This window comes from Gymnodraco acuticeps, unplaced genomic scaffold (assembly GCF_902827175.1).
Source record: "Gymnodraco acuticeps unplaced genomic scaffold, fGymAcu1.1, whole genome shotgun sequence".
Classification (NCBI taxonomy): domain Eukaryota; kingdom Metazoa; phylum Chordata; class Actinopteri; order Perciformes; family Bathydraconidae; genus Gymnodraco; species Gymnodraco acuticeps.
In genome coordinates, this window is record NW_022990502.1 from 2,756,425 (window position 1) to 2,778,253 (window position 21,829).

The 21,829-nt window shown below is 41.6% G+C and overlaps 2 protein-coding genes across 2 annotated transcripts; both read left to right on the forward strand.

Moving 5' to 3' along the window:
* The first annotated feature begins 3,869 nt into the window (after positions 1-3,869).
* On the forward strand, positions 3,870-8,296 carry thap12a (THAP domain containing 12a). The gene is made up of 5 exons (XM_034226770.1): positions 3,870-4,092; positions 4,891-5,008; positions 5,592-5,690; positions 5,793-5,829; positions 5,955-8,296. The coding sequence occupies exons 1-5, from the start codon at positions 4,007-4,009 to the stop codon at positions 7,772-7,774; spliced, it is 2,160 nt and encodes a 719-aa protein (XP_034082661.1). The 5' UTR covers positions 3,870-4,006; the 3' UTR covers positions 7,775-8,296.
* A 1,562-nt stretch (positions 8,297-9,858) lies between these two features.
* On the forward strand, positions 9,859-21,612 carry si:dkey-250d21.1. The gene is made up of 11 exons (XM_034226815.1): positions 9,859-10,235; positions 12,077-12,197; positions 12,925-13,026; positions 13,119-13,155; positions 13,259-15,057; positions 15,147-15,177; positions 15,345-17,119; positions 17,244-17,292; positions 17,450-19,248; positions 19,348-19,384; positions 19,502-21,612. The coding sequence occupies exons 1-11, from the start codon at positions 10,141-10,143 to the stop codon at positions 21,022-21,024; spliced, it is 7,368 nt and encodes a 2,455-aa protein (XP_034082706.1). The 5' UTR covers positions 9,859-10,140; the 3' UTR covers positions 21,025-21,612.
* Positions 21,613-21,829: the final 217 nt, after the last annotated feature.

Consider the following 21,829-nt stretch of genomic DNA (forward strand, 5'->3'; position numbering starts at 1 on the left):
CCCTTAACTCCTAACAGTCATCATCATGTCAACCACAACACAGAGAAATACTGATAGAAATGTGTGTGTAGTTGTTGATACATTGCTGACAGAGAGAACTAGAATACAGATTTAAGAAATATCAGTTTTTGAGCATGTCATAAGCATGTTTTGTCTTGACTATATTACAACTAAATTATAATAAAATAATATAGTATTTATATTATTGAATTGATTCTTATTATTAGTAGAAGTAGTTTATTTGCATTCATTATATTTTAATCTTTTTGAGGCTAGTATTTGGCAGGAAATGCAGACGTACATGCACATTTACCATTTACCTCACTGTATACAAAAGTAACTGTGTTGATACTAATAATAAACAGGAATTATATTTATATAAGTAGCCTACTTTGTTTCCAAAAAAATGTGTTTCACTCCTGTCGGTTGGGGGGGGGGGGCCTCATCTCACAATGTTGCTTGGGGCCCCAAGTTGGCCAGGGGCGGCCCTGCTTGTACTGTACTGTATATCATATTATTTTCGATAGCTTTACTGTATAATCAGTATAACAGATGGACAGATCGCCACTGGGCTCTCATCTAAACACACAGCCACGTAATGATAACAAAATAAAAGTCGGGGGTCATTGGTCATTCAAGCAACACACCAATCAGAGAGCAGCAGTGAGTCAGGCTGTGTTTTATATTTGCATTCTTTATTTCTGATGTATTTCACACAAAAAACTTGTAGTGGAAACGTTTTAACTTATATGATTAAAAAAAAAAAAAAACGGCAAAGTGGCAAGGCTTGCCCACCCTGCGTTGGGGGGGCACAGTGACTCATTTGGGGGGGCATGGCCCGCGAATGACCCCCCATGACGCCGACCCTGCCTATGTGAGCACTCTCATAATAACGTAACACAATCAGAGACTGGATATATTCCCCCCCCTCTCTCTGGTCGCTGAAATGGGGAATTGAAATTACGGGCCAAAAGTTGTACACGTATTACAAGTAAGCAGAGGACACCAAACCAATTGAGACCCGTCTGTCCGCCGCATATACGCACTGTACAACACACACCTACACACTGTACCACACACACACCTACACATTGTACCACACACACACCTACACACTGTAGGCTACCACACACACACACACCTACAGCTCCTAAAGCAGAGGTGCCCAACCTTTTTTGAACCGAGAGCTACTTTTAAAGTTGCCAGTCTGCCGAGATCTACCAGTCCAAATAGAGAGGCGTAGCCATTACTGACAGCCTACTACCAGGTAAATACACACTTCTACTTGTATAAAACTGACCTTTGTACGATTAATACTTCATAAAATACTGCAGATCCTTTATCGCACCTCTTTCTAATCTACACACAATATTTAACCGAAGTTACACAACAGTGTTGTTGATACAGAGTTGGAGTTTATTCACACGTCAGTGGGTAATGTTTTCAAGAAACATTGAACAGTGCTGCCACATACTGTTTGACACAGGAAAAAAAGAAAATACTCTGAACCTTTTCTTTGCCATTATATAAAAATAGTGTTGCTACAAAAGTATAAATTAGGCTTACTAATAAGACAACTCAGATCTGAAGCTACACAGGAATCTGCTGCAACAGTGCAATAAAAAAGACAAAATGAATAGAATCAAACCCTTTTTTTATTGCATTTTAGTAGAGTATAAAAAGAAATGCCTTTAAAATAGGATGCAAGCAACACTAGTTTCTTAACCTGAATTGATAATAGACTATAATCAATTTAAGTTTGCATTCTTATACCATTTTGTACAATAATTATAATGAATAAGTTCAAACAAACTCAAACTTACAGCTGATTAATAACGGTATCTAACTTGAGTTTTTATCATATAAAAAACCTGTTGAAATGCTACTGTTATTTTTATTACGCATCGGCAGCCTCCAGGAATGCTTCTTTCACAACTTCGCCGTCTTTGAAAGACTTCATGTGTTTCGCAAGAACGTGACTGACACAATAAGATGCTATGGTAGCATCCTTGCTCTTGTTGTTGGGCCTGGTGAAAATGGACTGCTGTGCATTTAGCTGTCCTTTCAGGCCCCTCCCCTTTTGGGAGCGTAGGGCAGAATTAGGAGGGAATTCCGTCTCGTAGCGTTTGTGCACTGTTTTGAAATGCCGCTCCTAAATTACCCTTCTTCGATAAAGCCACGCTCGCATTGCAGATGAGACAGATGGACTTTGAATTGGAATAGATACAAAAATAATCATCCTCCCACTCGGAGTGAAAATTATATATGCTTTGCTTCTGCCATAATTGCGGTCTTGTGTGTGTGCGGACTGTCACTCCTGTTGACAAGCAGTTTCTAAAATAATATCCAGGGGATGCATGCAGAGCTGTCATTGGCTGAGATAAGTCCGGCGTGCGTCACGCCTCCACCGTTCCCGGAAATGCATCCGCGGAGGAGCCGTGGAGGAACCATCAGTGTATCCTCGGTTAGAGCTCCTCCAGAGAGCCTCCTCGACGCTCGGTCCTCGGTGTGCATTTAGAGAAATGAGATGTCCTTCAAAATGGCGCGCTGAAATTCATTTCCGGGTCACTACCAGAGGACCGAGGAGTCGAGGAGGGGAAATTTGAGTATTGAGAAGCCTCTCTAAGCTAAATGGACTATTCGACTGCAGCCACACCCTCCGTTTGCGCCATAGGTTTGCGCGTTCGCGCAGAGGGTCCGCCACATAGAGACCCAATCCCAAACTACGCCCTACACCCTACCCCTACCCGACTCGCAGCTCAACGAGGCTCCCTTCTGCCATTCCCAAACCGCCCCCTACACCCTACCCCTCCGTTTGCGCGTTCACGCGGAGGGTCCGCCATATGTAGTAGTAGTAGTAGTAGTAGTAGTAGTAGTAGTAGTAGTAGTAGTAGTAGTAGTAGTAGTAGTAGAACCTTTATTTATCCAGGAAAATCAATTAAGAACAAATTCTTATTTACAATGATGACCTGACTTATTATATATCTATATATTATTATATTGAGGGCTGTTCCAAACCAACGAGTGTGGAGCGCCTATGGTGTGGAGCGGTGTGGAGGGGGAGTGGGCTATCAAGCCCTCAAACAGCGAGTCTGCATCGGTGCTGGCCTATGGTGCTGACTTGAGACCGGTCTCTACCTGACCGGTCTCAACGCTGTGTGTGTCCGTCAGGAAACAAGCTGTTTACAAACAGTTCCTGCAAACACTCACTGATAAATTGCGATGTTAACAACCTCATGATAACCTCATATTTGTTTTACTTAGGATCATACTGTTTAGTCATACCTCCTAGGCCTATGCATTTTATTATAAAGTTGTGTATATTTACAGACTGTTGCAAAACCTAAGAAGCTTATAAACATCAGGTTTAAAACTAAAAGAGCTTTACAAAAAAGTAACACAATTAAAGATGTTTGGAGTTTTATTTTAGTTATTAATTTTGTGTCCTAGAGATGCTGATTTGAAACCGTTGTTACATACAGTTACGGCATTTCCTGTTTCTGCCGGAGAGAGGGGAGTTTGTTCCAAAGCTTGCCGCTGTGTTGCATTTACACCCTCCATCTGACAGGAGGGAGCCTCGTTTAGCTGCGAGTGTCACCCCGCCACCGAGTTCACTCCGTCACGGAGTGGGAGTGGGTAGGGTGTGGTTTAGAATTGGGCCTACATCACGCTTCACAATTTTTTTTTTTCACTTGCAAGAATGTGCCTTCAAAATAAAAATCTAAATTCCAACCAAAATCAAAAATAATACACTAGTTGATTTAGACTTGTCAAGCCTAGTTCTCGTATGCATTTTCTCATAGGGCTTATGACAATAACTTGTGATACATTAGAACATTTTGTAAAAAGCAAAGTGCATTTGTTTTATTTTGAAAAGAAAAAGACGGAAATGAATTTACTATAGGCCTACAACAAAGCTTGAAAGCTAACTTAGCGTTAGCGACGTAGTTCGCTTATCTGAAAAGGATTTCATAGTGAAAACACTAGTATATGATACAAAAACAGAATGCAGGTTCAATGCGCTGTGCCGGGCTGTCCTGGGGGCCAATCCGACCCCCAGCCCCTCTTCAGGTTTCCTTGTGACCCAGAAAGGTAACTATTGCTAATGTTGCTAAAGCAAACGGGGAGCTCTCAAGCTACCCACAACAACGTGTTACTTTGTACGTCAAATAAGAGCACGGCATTATACAACGAGGGTAACTTTGCTTTAAGTGTCAAGGCATATTTCAGCAAGATGTCCTGCCTGTGTTTCGCTCTGTAGCGCATTCTTTATTAAACCCATACAATATCGAGTTACCTCAACTTGCAAAACCAATTCAGAAGGTTGACAGTTGCACGTGGCGTTGCTTTTTGCAAACATGAGACACCTGACATCATGATTCCTTTTGGAGGATGTGAACATGTTATGCAAATGCCGATTTACAAAATACAACACATACCAAAGTATACAATACTACAGTTGTGGTAAATGATATCTGTAGACGACATACTTAGTTTATTTTTCCTGTAAGGGCACGTCTACAACCTTTTGTTATAGCAGAAGAGGCCCAGGTGGGATTGATAACAGAGTGTTCCATCAGGAGATCTTGTTCATGGTCGTTTTATTATGCATCATACATTATCATTCATTAATACAGTACACAGGAGGTTTGGCTCATGTTAGCCTCCCATATTAATCTACAAAATAAATAAATGTCACTAGTTATAGAATTGTTATATCCATGATATGCTTTTGTTGTTTTATGTTTTGTTTAGCTTTATAATCTTAGTCATTGTTACTTGTTTTTAGTAAAATAAAGCATGCCTTGGCTGATTGATGTTTAACTGAAACTCGAAGCCAAAATTGTATGGACAATTAATAGTATCTTTGGATGTATCCCCTCCGTTCAGGTCCAAGAAGTGGGTTGAAAAGTGTCAGAGGCAAGATCTCAGCGACAAATCAGCAGAGCAGTTGTTTGAGTGCTACAGACTGTGTGGGAAACATTTTGAAGCATCCTTGGTTGAAAGTGTAAGTTGTGTTTACAAGATGTGCACGAGTTTTGGATCAAATTGCCCGGCCTTCAATTAAAATGTAAAATAATGGCTTTGTCCTGCCCTGTATATTGTTTCACTACAACCTCAATCAATACAGAATCAAATGTAGTTATTTTATAGGTTACAGGAATAACAGTTAGTTAATATGACTTTGCAATATGCCGATAATGTGATATTAGACTATATATCGTGTTTGATTGTAGATATCATAAAATAGCATAAAGGTTAATATTTTTCTGGTTTTGAAGGCTGAAATACAATAATGATGTTAATGTCAAACTTTTAATATTTGTCATGACCCAATAAGTCATTATATACGCATTGCTCATAATCATTTATCAAAAATCTTATTGTGTTAGTATTTAACAAAGCAAATCAAAGGCCTTTACAATAAAAAAAGCCCCTACAATATTGTTGCAATATCAATCTTAAAAGAATATTGTGATGTTTTATATTCTCAAAAGATCACATTCCTAGTTAGTCCATTAGTCCTATTTGTATGTTCAGTCTAAATATGGTTTGTATAATGGACTTCTCTGCCTTGACTCTGTTTACAGGACGCTCAGGGTACAGTGTTGAAGGATGGTGCCATACCAACTATCTTTGAAGGACAGAGCAAACCTCAAAATGGACAGGGGAAGCGCAGTAATGCAATGGTGGGTAGAATACATCTTAATTTGTCAATGGGAGATAATCATTTGTATAAGTAGATTATCATTTTTTTAAATCACGTTTTAATTTGCCTTTTATTATTGTAGACCAAGGATGATGAAACAGACAGTAAGGGGAGAAAAAGTAAGTCGAAATATCAACACAAACACACATGTATTACTTACAATGAAACAAATGACTCCCACATTCGACACATAGTGAATGATTGACTCATTTTATCTTGCCTGTTTTTTATATTCTCTTTTTAGAACTCAAGAAGTCGCAAGCAGAGACAGCTAAAAAAGATGTCCAGACTCCCCCAGAAGAAGAGGAACACAAAGAGTATCTTAAGTCCTTATTTAAAGTTCTTGTGCTATTGGGAGAGCAAAGCATTCCTCCGACAGGGCCCGGCGATAATAAACAGGATGGCCTTGGGTCAAGTAACTTTCAAGCATTGTTAGAATATAGCATGAACTGTGGAGATGAGGTCCTTAAGAAGAGGTACGACGCGAATACAGAGAGCTGCTCCTCAGCTCAGCTCAGTCCGCTGATTGAGGTTTGTGAGAAATACATCCGCAGTAAGCTTGTGGAGGAAGTTCAACAAAATGGCTTTTTCTCCTTACTTACTGATGACTTGGTGAAGATCTCAGGAGAATGGTTCCTCCCCGTCTTTCTCCGTTTTGTGGACCAGTCTAACTGCCAGCAGGAGAGGTTTGTTGGATTTTTGTCTTTCGAAGGACACAGAGAAGCCTTAGCAGAGAAACTTCTATCTGAAATGACGGACAATTGGGGTTTGGATATGGAGCAGTGTAGAGGTCAAGCCCACTCCTGCTCTGGGACACATTTAGGTAAACTAAAAGCATTTTCTGCCAAATTGTTAGAAAGGTATCCAATGGCAATGCTTACACCCAGATCTACTCGTACATTGAACCTGGTACTGGCAAATGGAATGGCTTTGTCAGGGGTTCAGCTTGTTTTGTCGACCTTGAAGAAGATTGAGTCATTCTTTAGTGAGTCCACTCTACTGCAGTTGGAGTTGGAGCATGCCATTTCGATTTTCTACCCGGACAAAGAAGAGAGAGCCAAGGAGCTGAAGGAGATCTGTGGAACCAGCTGGACCAGACGACATGATGCGTTTGAGGTGGCCTTGGAAATCCTAGAGGCATTGTTACTCTGTGTGGACAGTGTTCATGACAACGAGGACATGAGGTGGAACGATCAAGTCACACACAACGCTTTAGAGATTTCAAAAGCACTAGCTGATTTTGAATTCGTAATGGCTCTGGTTGTGATGAAAAACACTCTGACACTGACACAAGCTTTCGGGAGGAACCTGCAAGGCAAAGCATCAGATGTCCACTTTGCCGCAGCGAGTTTAAAAGCTGTATTGCACTCCCTGAAGGAAGTGTCTGACAATATTGATGTTTATCACGAGTTCTGGAACGACGAGGCCGCTAACCTAGCCACTGCGATGGAGATCCCAATTAAGGTTCCTCGGTCTTACTTGAGAAAGCACCAGTCAGAATCTGGAGCTGTTCGGCCGGAGAGTTACTACAAGGAGCACCTGTCTGTTCCCATAGTGGAGCATGTCATCAGAGAAATTGATACTCTCTTCTGTGAGGACCACCTGAAGGCTATGAGATGTCTGTCCCTGGTCCCTGCCGTCATAGAGCAGCACAAGTCTACTGAACCTGAGGAAGAGAGTCTGCAAGTGTTTAAGAACTCCATCCCTAATGCAGGAACCCTCTCTGCCGAGATGCACTGTTGGTGGGTTAAATGGAGCAAAAGGGGCAAAGGCGAGACTTTTCCCACCAATCTCCAGGAAACGCTGCAGCTGCCCGATGTGAAGTTCTTCCCGAACATGCTCGCAGTTCTGAAGCTGATCGCCATCATCCCTACCTTGACTCTGGAGGACAGCTGTGATGTGGCGTACAAGCGCTTCCAGATGTACATGGAGAACACGCCTGACCAATTCAAATCAAAAAGTGTCGCTCTTTTGAACATAAACTGTGATGTAGCATATGATCTGGACTCAATGGTTGAGGTCTATATGAAGACATACCCTGACAGGGAGGATGTGTCTCTGTGATTTGGTAGTGAAGCCTCCGGACAGATTACCCACAGCTTTGTTAATGAATCATACCACTTTATTTGTGTTATTACTTACATATTTGTACTACTTGAGCCATTATACTGAAGTAGCATCTTTTATAGCTTGTTTTTGTATTGTTTTAGAATGTAAATGAATGAGAAACTGGCTCGCAAAGTGTCATGAATTTAGTAATAAACACCAACATCTGTGATTTTCTTCTTTTTTTTCACGATGCGAGTCCTTGCTATACTCTTTTCTTGTTATGTTTCCAGTATTAGCCACTCTGTTCACATCCTCTAGACCTGCCAGGGTTCAAATGAGTCATGATACCAGCTATCCAAGTCCATTCCTCAACTCTTCAAATAATTGTAATAGTTTGTTACCTTAGGTAGGAGTGAATACTTGTCTTGGCTTTGTCAAAGTGTTTTTGCTCTGTCACCAAGTGAACTGCAGAATTGGATAAAGGGTTCAGCTTTACATCCTTCTATAAACCTGTTAATAAAGAGCTTGTTTATAACCTTTTGTAGTCTTCATTCTAAATGTGTGAGTATTTTGTCTCCGTTTATCTTGCTTTTTTTGTTGAAAAAGGGTATGTTTTCAAACAAAAACGTACAATACCTATATAGAAACTAAACTTGGTAGAACATTCCTTCCAATGAATAGGAACCATAGGAACACATTTAAATTACGTGTTTTGCTCAGGACTTAAACTGATTTTCCCTCTTGTGAAACACACCAATTAGCACAGCCAGGGCAGTGCCTATAATGAACTAGTAAGGATGTTTCATGAGAATGATTCACCTAAGTGTGGGGTCCATGGTTAGTTAGTAGTGTGATGCTTGAAGGCTCCTTAATAAGACCCACAGCTCTTAGCTCACCCCTGTCAGTATCTATCACTATCCATTTTGCTCGTGGGTCTGAAGAGCTGAGTCACTGTCTGCGCTGAGACTCAAATGTAGTGTAAGGTGTAAAATACATATTTTATCATTAAGGACCACAACCATTTGGAATGCCTACACTTTTTATATATTCATATTTTGCAGTGGTTGCCCTCCATTTTTTTCGAAGGGTGATCTTCTTAAAGTGAATTGCTTTAAAAGTGCAACTGTTATCACATCTGTATTTAAATGAAAGTAATGATAGCTGCATGTCATTTTGTATTCCAGTGCTGGGCTGTGTTCTGTTTTGTACTCTTTTTGTAATAAACAGGCAAGTCAAACAGCACAATGTATCCCTAAATGTCGCTAAGAGAAAACAATAGACCATAGCCAGTGAATGTTTTTAGTATAACTGAAAGTTGTATTCAGAGAAACACATATTTAACAACAAACTCCGTACTCATTACACAGTAGATTCCAGTCAGTGTACTCTGTTATTTTCTGCCAAGAAACATGAAAACAAAAATACTTTAATGTATGATCAAACCTACATTCATTCATTTGAATTTACAGATGGTCGAAAAGTGTGCTAAATGGGATTTAGGACACATGGTCCGAGATTGAAATGATCTACCGAATAATAGGTAAGGATCTGTGGTGGAAAACAGTAAGAGGGACATTAACCAAATCTTACTTTACAAAATATGTGCAGAGGAAGCTGCACATCGAAATCAAAGAGTATGAAATCAATTCAAGAGTACGGCTGCACTACAAGATATCAACGTAACAGTGAGAGCTATGTTTATAATAAATGCAATTAACACAGACCAAGATTGAAACACAAACAAAGTTGATGCTGTTTCTTCAGCGAAAAAGCAATATCCTTTATAAACTACACAAAGCAAAGAGCGTATACATGCCATTTTATATAATCCTTGAGTTGTGTTGATATGTACAAACCCACATTAACACAACATAGATACACGTATAGAAAATTAGACATTTTGCGAATATACTATGGAATATACATGCACGTTCCGCAATATATTGCTTTGGTGCTGCATACTATAACATTTAAAAACACACCCTTGCACTTATCTCTCGGTTGGAATAGAACCAGAACAGGATATTAACTATCTTGGCGAGTAAACTCTTTGACACAGTGTGAGGGTGCTATTCTGCCCTCTGCTGGTGAACATTTTGTACTACACGGACCAGTTCCTGGTTGATAGGATAACACGTTTTCGGTGACTCTTGGCTCAACACGCAACATCAACTTTTTTAAAGCATGGAATCAGTGGTTTATTAATTTACCAAAGAGACATTAAGCGAAAAAATACGTTGAAATACAAGTGCGTTGGTTGCAGCTTTTGCCCAAGGCATGGCTCTGTAGACTCTCCAGCAGGTTTGCTCACAGTAGGCTTGCCAGCTTGCAACCGCCAGCTAAGCTAGCTAACTTGCTAGCTAGCAACATTGCAGTTCAAAATGACTGACTGCTGCGCCGCAGCCAACTGTGATTACCAGCGAGGGGATTCCGAAAACTCCCCTTCACTTTTCAGCTTTCCTTTGGATCTGGATCGGTAAGAGTTGTGCTTATTTCATTGGGATGTGGGCGAAAAACGAGCCACTGAGCATGCAAAATGAATGTGTTAGCTAGCCACTGTTAGCATTGGCGTTAGCCTAACATCATGGCTAACAGTGACACAACTCGGTCGAAAATGGCGCAGACTAGCGTTACTCTAGAAAGAAAAGTCCGTGTGAAATACACTCCGTTCTTTCATTCAGTCTCGGTCAACCGACGCTAACGTTGGATATTAGCTGATATTCACTTCATATATGTGTTTGGTTATGTCGCAAACAAAGATAAACCATAGTTTAAAACTTTTTGTGCTCTAATTTAAATCGCCATCGGTACACGACACCTACCGTCTCCATAGTGCGGTAACATTAGCAACACTGACAATTCAGCTCAATTCAAATACAACGCATTGAAAGTGCTAGTTTACGCTATTGCGTTCTAAACTGCACACAGTCTATAGTCATTTGGCAACACACCTCATTGTAAACAATATAAGGTGAAACTTTATTTACGTACTTTTATCAGGTGAATAAACAGCAGTCTAGCGCCCCCTTCCTTTCTATCCTGGTTTTTATTGTTTAACGTTGAGATTTAAATTGTCTCGTACAAATGAATGTGTTTATGTTGCATAACATGTAATAAATGGAAGGACTATGATTCGGCATGACGGCTGCAGATTAGCATTTTGACAGTACCAGAGCAACGGGTGTGAACCTTTTTTTACATCCATTCCTGCAAGAGTTAGTATTTGTTCCCCTCCTTTGCTCTGTTGGCTCTTTTTTAATCTGGCATCCACTTTGTATTGTGTTACATATAGTTAAGTTAGCTTATTTGCTTTAATCGACCCTTTTCTGAGCATGCTTCCATACAAATAATTTGAGAGAGATTACTTTTAAATTCAACTCAGCGTTGAAAATGGTAGTGTATTATACAACATTTAACGAAAGAACTGCATCAGTGGGAATATATTACTTGCATATGTGACAGCTTTACATTTCATATTTGAATATGTTGTAAAATGCTTGGGCAACAACATGACTTGTTCATTCCAATAAAGTTATTTGAATTGAGAATAGTCCAATTATTAGAATGAATGCAAAGGACTTGTGGAATGGAGAAGGCGTCTGAGCAGTCAGTTCTTCCCTTTATCTAGCAACACAGGCAGGGCTGTTGCAAGTGCAGCTGACAAAGCACAATCCCTGGGTGTATCAGGGCGGTTGTGTACCATGTTATGTTTGACTATGAATGTTTGGAAATAGTCATTAAAGAAGGGTTTTGAGCAGCATACGGTACAGTGCTTTGGACCAAGGGCATCATATAGTGTCTGTTTTCAATCAACCTCATTGTTTTTGCTCAGTAAGCATATTTTATGCTCTGAAATAAGACAATTATGGCTTTTTAATGTATTCTAAGTCTACTGCTTTGGGTGAATTTCTCTTGCCTTTTAATTTGTCATAACCAAACATCTATAGTTACATACTATAGATGTTTCATAACCAAACAATCTAACAAGTGGTCTGTAAGTCCCGTTGTCTTTGGGTTAGAAAGAATATTAGAGTTAAGATTTAGTCATGTAAAGCTTCACTAATGTTAAACTGGTGAATCACAATGAACAGTTGACCTTAGAGCAAACACTGACCAACCTTCGAGCGCTCATGAGTCATTTCAAACCTTTATTTAACCAGATCCCATTGAGATCATAGATCTCTTTTTCAAGGGGGTCTGTTTGTCACGTCATCATTTCAGATATCGAGTACAGATGTAATGCATATTGAATTTGTTTGAAATGATTGAGTGTGTGGTTGTGACACATGAAAGTTATGCACGTTCTTTATTTTTCAGATCCAAACAATGGTTGCACAACTGTCATCGCCCAGACCTGGCATCAGAGCCTCCGGAGCAGCTGCACAGGCAGTACAGACTGTGTGCAAAGCACTTTGAGCCCGCGGTCATCTCTTATCAGGTGAGAAGAAGATACATTGTCCTTTTTGTGTTCATCATCATAATAATAATGATATGTATTTATATCTGAAAGTTGTTGTGAAAATGCCACCACTAGTGCTTATTTTAGTAAGCAAACAGTACAGGCTCACTCTTGATACACACACAACCTAGGAACTAAGTTATTCCTAAATAGAGTTAGCTGCTTATGTAATACACTTTAGTTAAAAGAAGAACATCTCAAAAAGACATCCTTGATGCTGGAGCGTCCCAGCAGGCGTACAGTTCACTGCAAAGCCCTGGTTCAGATGGTGTCTTTGTTTCCTTGGCTGATAAACATACCACATTGTTTATTAGCAGCACCTTAGAAATCTAATGCACTTTAATACAACAGCTAAGACATATCTCCTATCTTTGGGAAGCTTGTGATGTTGAACCAGTGTTTTCTAATGTCTTTTGTTCTTACACAAGGGGGAAATCATTATATACATTATAATATATTATAATGTATTATAATGTATACTGGTAATGGGTATTATTTTAGGGATTTTCAATTATCTATTCAACTTCCTTTCAAACAGTATAAAAAGGATTTGGTTAGTTAGTTTGTAATAAACATGTTGTAGTCATTTAGTTATTTGATAGCCAGCCCAGGCCCAATGTATCTTTAGTTATCATCCTAATATGAATCTCCCCATTTCACATGAATATTGAGATCAAAGTGTGATCTTCTGCTTTTTGTTTACCAGAGCGCCTCCAGTTGTGTCTTAAGGGACGATGCTGTTCCAACAATATTTGACTCACCTGTGAATAATCAATCAACCTGCAACAGGAAACGAGCAAGAGATCCTGTAAGTGTTTTTGTTAAATCTTTCAAAAATCTTTTACACGTTTTAGACACTAAGAGACTAAATATTAGAATCGCTAATTTGCTTCCTTCTAGTCTGAAGAGGAAACTGGCTATGTGAAGAAATCAAAAGGTACAGTAACTTGTTATTCAAGAGTTTTGGTTTATGTTAGAATGAAATGGTTAGCATTTAAAATCACCTCAGCCTTTTATATATATATATATTTTTCCATCAGAAAACACGGCCGCAACAGAGGTGTCTGAGGAGAGGATAGACGATCCTGAAGACAACACTGAATTGCATGAACTGCAAACGGAGAACCAAACACCAGAGGATGTAGCTAGCTCTAAAGCAAAAGAGACTCTAAAAGTCTATTTCAAAGAAATCCTGGCACTGACTGGATTCAGCATAAATGGTTCAAACATCACCAATGAGCCAATCAGCGGTTCGAGAGGGCAGCAGGCTCTCAATCGTATTTGTGTGGAGAAAATTGAAAAGAAAGAAATTCTCCAGTTCAGTGAAGACCTCATGCGGGAGGAGATCCAAAACAGCCTCCGACAGGCACGATTCTTTTCCATCCTGCTTCAGGATGTGACAAGTATAGAGGGGAAGGATCAGATCCCAGTGTTCGTCAGGTCCGTCACAGTAGATGGGTTCCCGCAAAAGCACCTCATTGGGTTCTTACCGTGTGACATGGATGCAGATAACCTGTTTTACGTGCTTCTCGCAGAGTTGCGAAACAAGTGGGGGCTGAGGATGGAGCACTGCAGAGGACTGTCCTATCTGGTGACGGGCAACATGTGTCAGAAAATGCGAGACCTGACCTCAAAGATTCTGCAGGAGTTCCCACAAGTAGTTCTGTCACCAAGTGACCCATATGCCTTCAACATATGGATCATTCGCTGCATGCCTGTTCCCTCGATTCAAAATGTTGCCAACACTGTAGAGGAGGTGGCCTCGTTACTCAGGAGAACCCCAGAGCTGTGGAAAAGATTGGAGGGAAAGATCCAGATGACATATGGGCATATAAAAGGGGAAGTAGACAGAATCAAGGCAGCTGTCAGTGAGAATTGGGAATATGGCACGGATGCCTTCCAGACCATGTTGGACATCCTGGAGCCATTCCTGAACTGCATCAACGAGATGATTTCAAAGGTAGATGAAGATACTGCTGAACAGATGGCCAAGCTCAAACCCGTTTTGAAGAATTTCAATTTCATCATCACACTTATTGCTCTAAAGAACACCCTCTGTTGTGTGAGCATACTCAACTCCAGTCTCAGGGGAATAATAAGCATCAGCAGTACGTTGCAGTACACCATTTCCAATGCCTTAAAGCTGGTAAGCAAATACCAACAGGAGCTTGCAATATTCCACAGGAAGTGGTTTTCCGATGCAGTCGGCAGAGCAAAGAAGCTTGGAGTGGAGGTCACTAAACCAGAGGTGGACCAAGGAAACGCCACTGAAACGCCACTGGAGGACTTTTACAGGGAAACCCTAAGCCGGCCTATCTTGCAGTATCTTGTTGCAGAAGTGAAGAGAGTGTTTAGCACAGAGATGGTGAGGATTCTCCGATGGCTTTCGTTAGTCCCATCTTACATGGCTGACCACAATTTCAGCATTCGCAGGGATAAAGTAGCCGACGCCAACTTGAACAACCTTGCAAGGCCTGACACATTCTACGAAGAGCTTGGTTGTTGGGAAGTGAAGTGGAAGCATGCGAGCAAGCGCAGGATCTTACCAACCACAGTGTTTGCTACGCTCAAGATTCCAGATATCGGCTTTTACCCGAATGTGCAGAGCCTGCTGCGGGTGTTGGGCACTGTTCCATGTGTGAATGCAGAGGCAGATGTGTATGGTCAATACCATATGGTACTGGAGAGGTGCCATTCCTACCTTAAAGACACACCGGAAGACCAAAGAAAATGCAGCATGGCATATGTCTACGTGAACCAAGATGTGCATTTCAATGTTGAGCAAATAGTGGATTCATATGTCCAGAAACACCCAGACATCCTGAAATTGCTGCAAACGGTTAGTGGATTTTGAAAAGCAGGAATTTTATTGCTCTAAAATAAATGTTCTGCCTGAAATGACAATGTACTTTGTGTGTGTTGTTACAGGATGATGACACAAAGGAAAAGCAATCCAGAGGTGAGATGACTTTAAAGTTATGTTAACCATTCTATCACATAATGTAAACATTTCAGGGAAGGTTATTTTAAGCTTAAAACAGGACAATATATTTGAAAATGTCTTGGAAGTAAATGCTTTTCGGATTGAAGTATTTAGCTGTAAGACCTATTTACCTCTCATTTCAGGTGCATCCCATGGGAACCATGCTGAAAAGGACACTGAAGAAGAGTTACAGTTCATAAACCTAGAGATGGATGCTGAAAGGCTTGTGGAGTTGAAGTGTGCAGAGACTGATAGAGATGCTCTTAAATCTGCTTTGCAGACTGCAGTGACGTCTGCATACAGCAGTCACAGCAGGCCACAGGGTGATGCTTCTGCTCAGGAAGGAGAGGTTGAGTATGTGACCAAGTCTGAAATGAAAGAAGTTCTCACTGTGTGCGAGAAGGCTGTCAGGGAGGGAATCCTCTTGGAAGTGGGCACTTCATTATTTTCCTTGTTCATCGACCGCGTTGTGAAGTTTGGAGAGAAAGACTACCTTCCACTTTTCCTGAGGTTCGTGGACAGCTTTGATGTCATGCGATTAGAGTTGATGGGATTCCTTGAGGCAGATCTTGATTGTGATGACATGGGACAGCGTCTTCTGGAAATAGTAACAGTTGAGTGGAATCTTGATTTGAATAACTGCAGAGGCCAGGCATACCTAGGCTCTGGGGATGTTTCTTACAAGCTGAAAGCATTTGCCTGCAAAGTCCAGGAGACTCATCCTCTTGCTATAAGCACGCACTGCTCTTGCTACTCTTTCAACACATGGTGGTCAAAATCCATCCCAGTGCCTGCTATTAAGAGAGCCCTGGATACTTTTGAAGAGGTTTTGATGTTTTTTGGAAGCAGTGCTACTCTCCAGAAACAGCTGGACCATGTGATAGCCTTTGGTCTCAGAGAGAGCTATGAGAAGGTCCAAGAGTTACAGGGGAAGTTCTGTGCTCTTTGGCAGGAGAACCATGATTCTTATGAGGTGTTTGTGCAGATGCTAGAGCCGATGGTTGAATGTCTGGAGAAAATCAAAAATAACCCACAGAGATGGAAAGCCTTTGTGTCTGACCAAGCTGGGGCCCTCCTCCGCAAAGTAATGGAATTTGATTTCATCATTGCCATGGTGGTCTTGAAGAATGCATCCTCTTTCACCAAAGAGCTGAGTGCAGGTCTCCAGAAGGACCACTTCAGTGCCGCATCCCAACTTTGCCAAATCGCTGGTATTGTGGCCACTCTGAACCGAGTAAAAACCAACATGAAGGTGTTTCATCAGAACTGGTTTGACGAGGCCTGTGCAATGGCACAGAGTCTCAGAGTGCAGATTGAAGTTCCTGATTCATGCCAAAATGCAATGCCAAGAGACGGGATGATGAAGCCAGTTGGTTTTTACAAAGATGGCTTGAGTGTGCCCCTGGTGGATAACCTTATCAATGCAGTGAAGGATCATTTTTCAGAGGACCACAAAGAAGCTCTTAACTTCCTCTCCCTAGTTCCATGCTCAGTCACAGTGAGTTACATGTTTGAGAGCTTGAAGTCAAAGCCCCCTCTCTACAGCAGAGATCTCCCTGATGCTGACAACTTCTTCACAGAGCTCTGCTGTTGGAGGGTAACATGGAAGACCAAAGTTGCATCTGTGACCGTACCAGGCTCAATATTTCACACATTGCGTCTCCCACTCATGCAGTACTTTGGGAACATCAATGCCCTGCTGAGGATCATGTCGGTGCTTCCCAGCACAGCACTGGAGGACTGCGGTGTCATAATGCGCCACAAGAGGTTCCAAGAGTACCTGAGAAATACAAACCCCAAGGTCAGGTCCCAGTGCCTGGCTATGCTGCAGGTGGGCACGGACTTCAGCAGAGACCTGGACCGCATGGTGACCCAGTGTCTGAAGGTTACTCCGCAAGCCTTGGAGGGCATTTGTCTGGTACATACCTTTTTGTTATTTCATAAAAATGGCAGCAAGTATTTATTCGTTGTTTTTTTATCCCTAATTTCTATATTGTTTGAACATCAGACTAATGTTTATTTTTCTTGGTATATATTCACAGGACAAGGAATCCAAAAATCTCATCAGGAACTCAGAAAATAACATGGAAGGTAAAGCTATTTAGAGATCTTACTCTTATTGCATGTATTAACGACTCCTAATTAACAAGAGAACATAGATATACTATGTCCATACTAAGTTTTAAAAAGTAACTTGTAGTAATAACCATTTCCTGTTTTCTTTTCTGCTTTATTTTGATATATCTAGTTGACTGTGTCAAGGAGGAAACTGAAGAGCCTATAATTGAGCAATCTCTTGACAAGATTGAGGACCAAGAGATAAAAACAGCAGATGAGAATGGCCACTCAGGAGATAATCGTCAAAGTTTGGCGACAGTATTCAAACTGGCCACACTACTGGGGAAAAAGAATGTCAGTCTCTCTGACCTCTCAGAAGAGGATGGAGAGCATTTCATCCAGGAGCTCAGCCTGTGCCACTGGTTTGGAAACGAGAGCAAATGCACACCATCTATAGGTGATGATGAAATGGTGAACCTCCTCATAAATGGAATCAGAGATGTCATACTCAAGGAAATACAGGAATCGCCGTTCTTCTCACTTATCACAGACAAACCTGTTAGAATTGCTGACAAGACCCACCTGCCTGTTTTTATCAGGTATGTGGGAGAATCTGCTCCAAAAGTAGAGTTGATGGGTTTCTTACCATTTGATGAAAACCGTCATGTTGATACACAAGCGAATAACCTCGCAAAGATTCTCACTGAAGACTGGGGCGTACCTATGTCTCAATGTCGGGGACAAGCATTCATGCACCTGGGCTCAGGTTATCAAAGCCTGAAGAAAATGTCTTTGGATTTCCTCAAGAGCTATCCGCTCTCTGTTGTGACACCCAGTGAGTCATGCGGCCTTGCCCATTGGCTGGCAGGAAGTGTGCCTTGCCATTCAGTAGCAAGAATGCTGGATATCACAGAAGACCTGCTGCTGTTCTTCGATGAATCTCCTTTACTGGAGGAACAGCTGGCACAGGCCGTTGACGGGCTTTTGAATATGCCAAGAGAGGCTCTCGATGAATTCCCAGAAACATGTTGCTCGAGGTGGAAAAAGAGAGAGGACTTTTTTGACCTACTTGCTGACACATTAGAGGGTGTCCTCACCTGCCTAGATGCTGTAAGCTCTAGTGCCACAGGAGCAAAGTCAATGCATGCTCAAGTACTCTCCACTGCTCTGAGGAACATGGATTTCATCGTCACCCTTGTGATTTTAAAGAATGCTTGCGCTCCTCTTCGTAACTGTAGCACTGTCTTCCGCTGTGGAAACCCTGCTGACATTCTCTGTGAAGTGGAAAAAATCCCCTCGATCATTGACACTCTTGACAAAATGTTAGTAAATGTGAGCACTCTGCACTCCACTTGGTTTGAGCAGGCATTCCAGCTAGCAATCAAGGTAGCTCCTGAACATGTGTACTTCTCAGAGGAAGCCAACAGCTATGAATCTCCTGAGATATATTACAGGGAAAATCTGAGCGTCCCTCTCCTCGGGAGTCTCATCCACGATATGAAGTACAGCTTCTCTGACAGCCACTTAAAGGCCCTGTCGGTCCTGTCGTTACTGCCCTCCTGCAATCCCCAGACCATTCCTCCCGAGTCTACAGACAAGCCATTCAGCCTCTACCTTGCAGATGTTTCTGACCCTGAGGCAGCTGAGCAGGAAATCAACGCATGGGCCGCCGTCTGGAGCGAGAAATACCAGGATGCTGCTCCGCCATCATCCATCGCTGAAACACTAGTGCATCCTGAGTCAAAGAGCCACCCAACTGTGACCTCACTGCTAAGGCTAGTAGCTGTCCTGCCTAGTGTCAGTATGGAGTGGGACCTGATGAAGACCACTTTGAATTCCATGAGGGATCTGTTAAAAAGCACTGTATGCAAAGGCAGCAGAGTGGATCATGTGGTGCTTCTCTCTCACTGCACAACTCTGCAGAGACTGCCAGAGGTCATTGAGAAGTGTATTGAGGTCGATCCAGAGAGCAGTCCATGTCTTTCCCAGGTACATTTCAAATGGTTTTAAGATTGTTATTTGTTGTTTAAGTTAACATAGTTAATAGCATTCTTTTCAGCCATTCTAATAAGACTACATATTTTGTAGGTGATGGGAACTTTGCAAAGACTGAAGTTGGACAATGGTAAGTCCATTTATGGCAACTTGATTATCAAGAATCACAATGTATTTGATTGTAATCATAAGATGATCAATAATAATTAACTTTGTGGCATTAACATTATTTTTATGTTTAAATCAGGAGGCATTAAAGCGGCAGCACCAACAGACACCTCCATTCTACCGCAGGAGCCTGCTGATGGGGAGGTGACATCGGCTGATGGGCACATAATATTGGAGGTCGCACAAGGACCAAGAGAAGCAGTGTCTTTCTACGAGCCACAAATGCGGGAACAAATCCTGAAGGAACTCTGGAACTCTCAGTTCTTTACATTTATTACTGAGCAGGCTGTTGAAATTGATGGTGAGATCTATGTCCCGTTGTGCATCAGGTACTTAAGCAAAGAAGACATCCAGTGTGAGGAAACACTAGCTTTCATCCCTTTCGGTGAAGACCCAGTTGTTGTTGCAGATTCTATTGAGGCGGCCCTTTCAGAGAAGTGGGGTCTCAACATGGAGTACTGTAGAGGCCAGGCCTTGCTGAGTGTTGGTGAAGTAGGAGCTCAAATGAGGGCTGTAAGTTTAGCTATAGCTAAGAAATACCCCCAGGCTGTCAGAACTGTCAGCTCTGCTTTGTCTCTTAATGTATGGCTGGCTAAATCGTCTCCCCCTGAGGAAGCAGCAGACGGAGCAGTTCTCATAAGTAAAATATTGTACTGGCTCACTGAGGATGTCGAACGCCAGAACAAACTGGAAGACGTGATCCTTCACGTGTTCCAGCAGGATGAGGTAAAGGGCAACGAGCTGAGGGACAAACTCATCAAGAATTGGGACAAGAGCCATGTGATGCACGAGGTGATGGTAGATATTTTAGAAGCTGTCATGCTCTGTCTGAATGAGCTGAAAGGAGAGGGAAGTGCTTCAGACCAGCAGCAAGCTTCACAGTTTTTCGATGCGGTCAGAAACTTTGAGTTCATCCTATCAACAGTTGTGCAGAAGAACATCTTGAGTGTAACTACAAAGCTTAGTCAGTCTCTTCAGGGCAAACCTTTAGATATGTTACATGCTGTGAATAATTTGTCTGATCTGAAAGCGTCCCTCAGTCAACTGAAGAGTGATGTTGCCACCCATCACAAGGCCTGGTTTGAGGAAGCCACCGCGCTGGCTTCTAAACTCCATGTAACGATGTTGCATTCAGTGCTCCTAGAGCCTTTGAGTGAGTTTTACAAAGAATCAATAAGCATGAAGCTTGTAGAGCACTCAATTGCCGAAATTGACGACCTTTTCACAGAAAAGGTATTGGATACCTTGAAGTGTCTGGAGATTGTGCCTTACGCAATGTCCAAAGTAGAAACCAACATTCTGAGTGGTCTTGTGTTCCGCCTGTACAAGGAGGACTTGCCAGATCAAGTCTCTCTTCAGTCTGAGATGAAGTTGTGGAGGGAGAAATGGTTGGATCCCCTGGCAGGCTATCTCCCAACCACTGTGCTCGACACGCTCAAGACGTCACAGATTAGAAGTTTCCGTAACATTGAAACTCTCCTCAGACTCCTGGTCATTTTGCCGTTTTCAAGGAGGGAGAGCAACTTCAGGCAGGGAAAAAGAAGCTTACCGGAATTCATACTGCAGGAAAAGCGCTCTCTCACTGAGCTACACCCTCTGTAAGAGTTGCAGGTCTTCCGTGGCGGGCAGCAGATTTGAGCAATTTGTTTTAAATATCACCGCCACCACACTTAAGAACTAATCTGTCTCGAGACTTGTTGAGGTCCCGAGTTCTAAACTCAATATTGCTGTGTACATTACTGATTTAAAGTTCTTTGAGATTTCTTTTTGTTGTTATTCTGCAAACCAAGCCCTATGTTATGTTTTGTTTTTTTATTCTGTAGTTTGTACAGTTGTACTGCCCAATGGGACCAATGTCTTGGCAAAAAAAAAAGCATTGCTTGTGTGCCTTGATGCGAAACGATAAATTCACCCCATGTATCATGATAATTCAGATGATGAAAAAGTCCCATTGGAGTTAACTGACTTCTATATCGCTCTCATGAAATCATTATAATTAAATTGCACCCTTACCTTTCCTGGGCACAAATAGAAATGGTTAGCTCCATCATGTCTCCTGCTGATTTATCATGTTTCCTGTCTCTTTGCAGGATTGAATTTGCTGTAAACGTATCTTTTGAAAGAATGTTTCCCTAATAGGAAACCTTCATATATATTTGTCAAAAAAGTAATAAAATGCTCCAAAAAAGACGTTTTGAATTCTGCGTTTTTGTTCTTTTTTTCAAAGCTAGATGCACAGTCGACTTTTACACCTTTTAGTCTGCAGTCATGTCTGTAAATGAACACAAGATGGTGCAGGTGGGCTGTTATTTGTCTTCGGAGGAAATGACATTACATGTGACTTGTTAGACGCTATTTTTTATCCAAAGCGACTCACATACTCAATACTGTGGACATTCCCCACAGG